The sequence below is a fragment of the Sinocyclocheilus rhinocerous genome, unplaced genomic scaffold (assembly GCF_001515625.1).
Source record: "Sinocyclocheilus rhinocerous isolate Xijiao unplaced genomic scaffold, SAMN03320098_v1.1 scaffold1600, whole genome shotgun sequence".
NCBI lineage: Eukaryota > Metazoa > Chordata > Actinopteri > Cypriniformes > Cyprinidae > Sinocyclocheilus > Sinocyclocheilus rhinocerous.
Window position 1 is genome coordinate 386,672 of NW_015665129.1, and position 7,511 is coordinate 394,182.

The 7,511-nt window shown below is 37.7% G+C and overlaps 1 protein-coding gene across 6 annotated transcripts in view; it reads left to right on the forward strand.

Annotated features, from left to right (window-relative positions):
* The window catches only part of LOC107731273 (nuclear transcription factor Y subunit alpha-like), a 12,296-nt gene extending 5,643 nt beyond the window's left edge, over positions 1 to 6,653 (forward strand). For 3 of the 6 annotated variants that reach the window (XM_016542315.1, XM_016542316.1, XM_016542318.1), the window contains exons 3-8: positions 1,382 to 1,528; positions 1,766 to 1,897; positions 2,106 to 2,208; positions 2,391 to 2,563; positions 3,757 to 3,930; positions 4,016 to 4,440. In XM_016542315.1, coding sequence (XP_016397801.1) covers positions 1,382 to 1,528; positions 1,766 to 1,897; positions 2,106 to 2,208; positions 2,391 to 2,563; positions 3,757 to 3,930; positions 4,016 to 4,222 — 936 coding nt within the window. In that variant the 3' untranslated portion in view covers positions 4,223 to 4,440. Of the gene's footprint in view, positions 1 to 1,381; positions 1,529 to 1,765; positions 1,898 to 2,105; positions 2,209 to 2,390; positions 2,564 to 3,756; positions 3,931 to 4,015; positions 4,441 to 5,753 lie in introns of those variants that run through there. The other 3 variants (XM_016542320.1, XM_016542321.1, XM_016542319.1) reach the window with 3 other exon arrangements.
* Positions 6,654 to 7,511: the final 858 nt, after the last annotated feature.

A 7,511-nucleotide genomic window follows, 5' to 3' on the forward strand; every position in this document is an offset into this window, starting at 1 on the left:
TTTTTTTTTTTTTGGACAAAGGAGCTGCTGAATTATTTCTGTAGAACTGGTTGTCGAATAGTTTTGCTTCAGGAACCAGAATTCAAACTGGACATCAAGGGGGGACTAAAATTTTTTAGTCTACAAAAGTAACAAAATTGTCCCCATGAAGCCAACATGAAATTAAAATTAATTGAGATTATTGATGCTGCTTACTTTCTTAAAGCATGCTACTGGTCTTACTGTGAACAATTTATTAGTACATGTTATTCTATTGAAGACTAATTTTGAATCAAAATGTAGTAACCTTTTCTTTCTCTGTAATAACTTTCTTTTTTCACTGAAAGGTTCCACCAAGTGACTGGTAAATTTCCCAAAATGTATAGTTTGAATGAAAACAACAACAATAATAATAATAAAGTCAAATAAAAATGAATAAATAAAAAAATAAATAAGTAAATAAAAAATACTGGAGGATTTTTCTCCTCCTATTAAGAAAGTTGCTAAACTGTTAGGAAGCATAAAATAAGGCACACAAACAATAGTACTGCATTTAGTAGTACTGTAAGAGATGATGCAGAGCAAGGTGTGATGTGGGAATGTCCACAGGCTCAGGGCACCATAACAGCAGTACAGCTGCAAACAGAAGCACCCATCGCTACAGCTACAGGCCAGCAAGTGCAGACGCTCCAGGTAGTTGTGTGAACTCCGACCTTCAGGCTTGTGATGTTGCATGCGTCATGTCACACTGTCTATGAGGATGTGAGCTCATCCAGCATGACTTGCTTTTACTTACAACAAATCGTGATCCGGGTCGTCCAGTGAGCTTTCTGCCATGTTCCATATTGCCTGTGGCATCAAAGCAACTGCTCGGGAGTATTCACCTCTTTTAATGGGAAATCCCATTTAAGTGGGATTCACCTCTTTTAATGTGTCTGGAACAGAATTTATAAAGAAGAGCTTGTAGAATAGCTGTGGAGACAGTACTATAAGATCACTTGTGTTTGTCTTCAGTGTGTGTTGCACGTTATAACCACTTCACACTGATCAAACACATAGGAGTTCACAGCACTGTATGGATTTTGATGAACTGCATGATTGTCTTTTGAGTGGATTCTCACTATGATCATGTTTGTGTAAAAATACAAACATGGAATGGAAATCGATCTACCTCATGACAGCCGTTACCACCAGCCCAAATTATAGGGCCCTTATTAATTAGTATTATTTATTATAAATTAACCTGAAAAACATGGCTGGATTTTTCAGGTTCCATAATAAATGTTGCCATATACACTGTGTAATGCCTACAGCTGCATGTGCAGGTCTAATATTGTGTTGATGATTATCTATATCTGACCCTTTGGCCCCATGCTAACGTTCAGTGTATGTGTGCGCTCAGGTCCAGGGTCAGCCGCTGATGGTCCAGGTGAGTGGCGGGCAGCTGATTACGTCCTCAGGTCAGCCCATCATGGTACAGGCCATGTCTGGAGCTCAGGGCCAGACGATCATGCAGGTGCCCATGTCTGGAGCTCAAGGGCTTCAGCAGGTAAGTGCAACTCTCCTCGTCAATGTGGGGAAAGCTACTTCAATAGATTGTCATATACTTAACAGTAAAATGATCTTAATATCTTATTAATGCTCATAGTTGATGATTTTAAGAGACTTGAGAATTGTTATTGTTATGATTGCACATTTTATTAAGCAAAACATTTTTATTTTTATTTTGTGTGGTTTATAGATTGTATTGTATTGTGGTATTTCTGATTTGTTTGTGTATATGTAGATCCAGTTAGTTCAGCCTGGTCAGATTCAGTTGCATGGAGGTCAAACTCTGCAGCTGCAGGGTCAGCAGGGTCAGGCTCAACAGATCATCATACAGCAGCCTCAGACTGCCATTACTGCGGGCCAGAACCAGGTTTCAAACATACTCTATTCTCTTCTCTGTTTAGTTGGACTATACTTGGATTTGGAAATATAATGGATTTTCATGCCCAGAAAGAGGGAGAATGCTGCCCTATTAACTATAATGACCATAGTTTGTGCAGCCGATAAGGCAGATTTTATTACTTCACACAGGTTTTGTTGTATGGACTATATAAATGAATTTGTGTTGTGTTTCACAGGGGCAGCAGATTACAGTTCAGGGACAGCAGGTTGCCCAAACAGCTGAAGGACAGACTATTGTATACCAGCCCGTGAATGCTGATGGCACAGTTCTGCAGCAGGGTATTTAAATACATACAATATCTACACCTGGTTTATCTGTCTTCTATTAATGTACATTAAATCTGGCATGAACAACATTATATGGATGATCAGTCACGGTTTGACAAGCATGATTATACCTTTCTACACACTTGTACTGAAGGTTATTCAGGTTAGAACTATTTGTTCTTTCCCCTCCATAGGCATGATCACCATCCCAGCAGGCACCCTGGCAGGCACTCAGATTGTCCAGGCAGCAGGGGCTGCTAACACCTCCACAGCCAACAGCGGGCAGGGCACAGTCACCGTTACCCTTCCAGTATCTGGAAACATGGTGAACGCTGGGGGAATGGTCATGGTAAGACCTCCTGATGAGGTATCTAACAAACTTAAACCATCCCCTTAATTAATCATCAGAGGTGTGGGGGTGTGCATGCAGTGTTAAGTCTCAATCACCTTGGTTTTGGGCTTGCCTTTTCACGTGCAGAAATACAGGTGATTTTACCTTAAAGGAATTGTTCACCCAAATGTTTTTCCAAATGTTTAAGTAATTTTCTCTCTCTCTCTCTCTCTCTATATATATACTGTATATAATCTGATATTTTCTATTTTAATTTATTGCAGTTACAATTACAAAGTTACAAAGAAAACGATCTGGGATCTTGTCTGTCAAGTTTTAAAATTACAAAAAAGTACCATAAGAGTATAAAAAAATTTAAGTAATTCACTCAAACTCAAAACTGACACCTTTAGATAAAATGATATCAATTTGATTTGAACAGTCATCATAGATGATTTTGTTTCAGATTAACTGATGATGCTGTGGCAAGTTTGAATATGCAGAAGTGGGAATGAGATATGAGAGGTACAGAGGAGGGGAAGTTTATTAGTGATTTACATGATCTCAAAAAGCTATTTTATGACTTAAAAAGATTATTTGAATTTAAATATCATGCCATATTTTCAAATATGAATTCAAACTGGCCACTTGTATGACATTAATGGTGAATGGTGCTTTCTGTCATTTGTCACCCTAGATCCCTGATTTCACTTTCATTACATGAAGAAAGTGACTAGGATTATTTTTTGTGTGTGTGTGTCTAATGAAATAAAGTCATACAGGTTTGGAATAACATGAGGGTGTAAATAATGACAGAGAATATATATGGAAACTATTATTTTAATATATAATAGTATTCAGTGTCTTAAAAAAATCCTAGTTTGAGGAATCTTACTAGAATTTGATGATTTACTCAGAAGCAAGTGGAAAGTGGTGACCTCCATCCTCCTTGTGTTAATCTTTAGCACTGATTCAAGTGTAAGGCTGATGTCTGCCTATCATCTCTTCACAAATGATGCACTCAGCTGTTCTGTGGGTGTCCTTTTCTTACACTAGTGTGTCATATTTCAGTCCATATTACATTAGCTGTCACCTGACTGACCACTGGATTGCTAATAATTTGATTTGATTTGTTTGATTGAAGTTGTTACATTTGCAAATAGATTTTTGGGTGTTGGACAGCAGACTGAATTTAATTCTATGTGCCCCTTTCTTGCCCGCTCTGCCAGATGGTGCCTGGTAGTGGTGCTGTGCCAGCCATCCAACGAATCCCTCTGCCAGGGGCCGAGATGCTCGAAGAGGAGCCGCTGTATGTTAACGCCAAGCAATATCATCGTATCTTAAAGAGACGCCAAGCTCGTGCCAAGTTAGAGGCAGAGGGCAAGATCCCTAAAGAAAGAAGGGTGAGTCTTCCTCTGAATGCCAAAACAGGCATTTTGACATGAACTATGCCTCATATCCAGGCTGATTCCTTATTCTCTCCTACAGAAATATCTTCACGAGTCACGGCACAAACACGCCATGCAGCGGAAGCGTGGCGATGGGGGACGGTTCTTTTCACCTAAAGAGAAAGAAGAAATGGCCTTGGCCATGCAGGTGAGAGCGCAGGGCCATGTCAAGCAGGAAGACCTACGCAATGCCACCGAACTCACAAGTGCGCATTGGCTGGCCGAACACACTTCGCCCCTCGCGTAGACGCTCATCTCTGCTCTCATTGAGCTCCTTAGCAGATTAATTCTCGCTCCTTTCTTTGTGTGACATGCTGTCATTGGCTGCTCTTGCACGCATCACCTCCTGCTTTTTCCAGTGCTTGTTGGCTGCTTGAGTCTGTCCCATCATGTCTCATTGCTAGTTAAGCATTCGTGCGTACAGACTGCATGATCTGCTAAATCTGCTGTGTGGTATTTTATGATTTGTCTATCTGAACTTGGATTTCCATTTCTGCCATATTTAACAGAAAAAGATAATCTCTTCACTGTCATGACATAATCAGGATGAAAACACTGATATGTCCTGCATTCTGTTGGTGCAGCTCTTCAAGACTGAGAATTTCTAATTCGATGTGACTGACTTTATCACGTGATTGTCTGTTTGATCCAAACACTATTATTATTATTAACAGGATGGCGGTTTAAGAAAGCATGAATGCTTGTCATTGACAAACTGTGTCAGTTTCAATTATGAAATCACTGCATAAAAAATATGAAAATGAATTTTTGAGGGACCAGTTTAAAAAAAAGAAACATTGTTTGAATATATATATATGTTTTTCTGTTGTTTTCTACATTTCATTTGAGGAAGCATTTCTGTTGTTGTTGTTTTTTGTTTGGATTGGATCTGGTTCTGTCCTTGTGCTTGGATTTCATGCCTATGCAGTGTTCATTTTTGTCACATGTTGTGATTTTTATTCTGAATAAACATTCTGAATAAAATAACTTCCAAAAGGTTCACTAGCAAAAAATAACACTTTGTAACCAAATTACACTACTGTTCAAAAGTTTAGGATCAGTAAGATTATCTTTCTTTGTGTCAGTAAATGTTACAAATTCTACTTCACATAAATGCTGTTCTTTTGAACTTTATTCATCAAAGAATCCTGAATAAATGTATCAGTCCCTCAAATATATTAAGCAGCACAACTTTTTAAACTTTGATAATTACAAGAAATGTTTCTTGATCACCAAATCAACATATTAGAATGAGATCACATGACACTGAAGACTGGAATAATGGCTGCTGAAATTCAGTTTTGCGATCACAGGAATAAATGAAATTAAAATATAAAACACTTATTCTGAATTATAATATTTCATTGTATTTAATATATCATAGTTTTGATCAAATAAATGCAGCCTTGATGAGCACAAGACACTTTCAAAAACATTAAAACTTTTGAACCATAGTGTAAACTGTATTGTGATGCATATTCCTGTTCATCAAGTCTTGTCAAGTCATTTTTATTTTATTTAACGTTAAACAGTTTTATAGAACAGAAGTCTAAATAGCTGCCCTTCTCGGAAATCCATGAGGTGACCGCTTGCTAAACATAAACCTTTCACTGTTTTCTCTTGGTTATTCAGTGCTTTTCTTGATGCTATAAATCATGGTGTCCCAACCCTAGTGAAAACGCTTGTGTGTGAAATGTGTTTAGAGGTACTGAGTGAAGCATATCTGAATTAGGCGTGAAGGTAATGATTGACCCTCTTCCTCTTCCATTCCCCTGCAGGAGCAACAGGACCAGAACCAGACCGGAGACGAGGCCGTGGCCCAGATGATCCGGGTGTCATAGCACTAGAACTTCTACTGTGTTTTTTAAAGTGACTCTGAAGGCCCAAATTTTCACCATTGTGAATCACTGTCTCCAACGCAACACTAACACTCAGTCCTAATTCATCATGGCCTGTGTTCCTCCTGTCTCATGTCTTCCACTAAAATGAGGGGCCCATCTGTTTTCTCTCTGTGGTCTTGTATTTCTCCAGAGGACACACATAGAGCCATTACTGTTAATGTACAGCGTAATGAATTCAGCTTGCGGTTTAAAAAGCAATTAAATAGCAAAGCGTAAATTAACCCACAGAGAGAGAGAGAAAACGCAGTTAGTAATGAGGTGGCAGTAGAACAAACAAGAATTTTGGCAATGAATTGAGTGAAGACCAAGGCGAGCTGTTTGATTTTCTACTTTTTTAGCATTATGGACAGTTCTTGTCAGGTTTATGAACTTATAAGTGGGAAGTTACATGGAAATGACGTAGGTTTATCTCTTACAATCTAATTGTGGTGTTGTTCAGCATATTGTAGATGTTTGGCATTAGGAAAAGAGCATTGGGAACAACAATACAGACGAAAAGGGCAAGATTTTTCAGAAATGAGCCCTCATCACCAAGGAAACATCGGGCGTATAATGTGTTCTTGTTTCTATAAGTTTTTATACAGGTTTCACCCATAACATGAAGTCATTTTACATTAGTGTTTTGATACAATAGTCATTTGTAATTTGAGTGAGGTTTGTGTATCGAGTCAGTCTTCCTGGCTCATCTAGTTCCTACATGGAAATGCAAATACTCTTTTGAGTTATGTTGGATATTGAAGTCGTCTAACCTGTATTTTGATAAAAATTGTGTGTGAAACGCATTGTGAAAGATCATGCTTTGTGAACTTGTCTTTATTATTATAATCTGTGTGAGCACAAGAAGGATGTAAATGATCCTAATTCAAACAGTTCAGTGTTTTAATCTACTTAGCTGCGATTGAAATCAGATATTTCAAAGCAGTGGCTCTCAACTATGGGGCTGGGGCCCAGTAATTCTTACAATTATTTATTTGTATATATATATATAAACATTGCTGAGAAATAATATATATTTTTTACAACAAATAAACGAGAGTTACATAGCTTAGGTAAGAGGAATACTATCTTGGAAAAGGAGGGGCAAAAGGTTAAGAAGCACAGTTTTAAAGCGACAGTTCTCCCTTAAATGCAAATTGGAACCAGAAGACTGCATAATACGGGACTTAAAGGGATATTTTACACACAAATGACAAAGCTATCATCATTTACTAATCTTTGTGCTGTTTCAGATTTGTATGACTTTCTTTAGTGGATTACAAAAAGAGATGTTCCCTGCACTCACCGTTTGCTTTCATCGTAAGGAAAAGATGCAACCTTTTGTGTCCCACAGAAGAAAGTAAGTCTCGAAAAAACATGAGGGTTGAGTAAATTATATCAGTTTTTTTTGTCAATTTAAATCCCATAATATGCAGGTCATTCTATTCGTATTGGTTTTCCGTTATCATTCTGAGTAAGTTTTAAGAGGAATACATTTCTCAAAATATATTCAACTCGGACAGGTAATGTTATATACAAATTTTAATGTATTTTCTCGAGGTTAACCTCTCAAAGTCAACATAATATCGTAAATATTAGTTGTTTTCGTCAAGAACTGTTTAAAATAAGGTCTTAAAAGTGACAGATTACGGTATATGC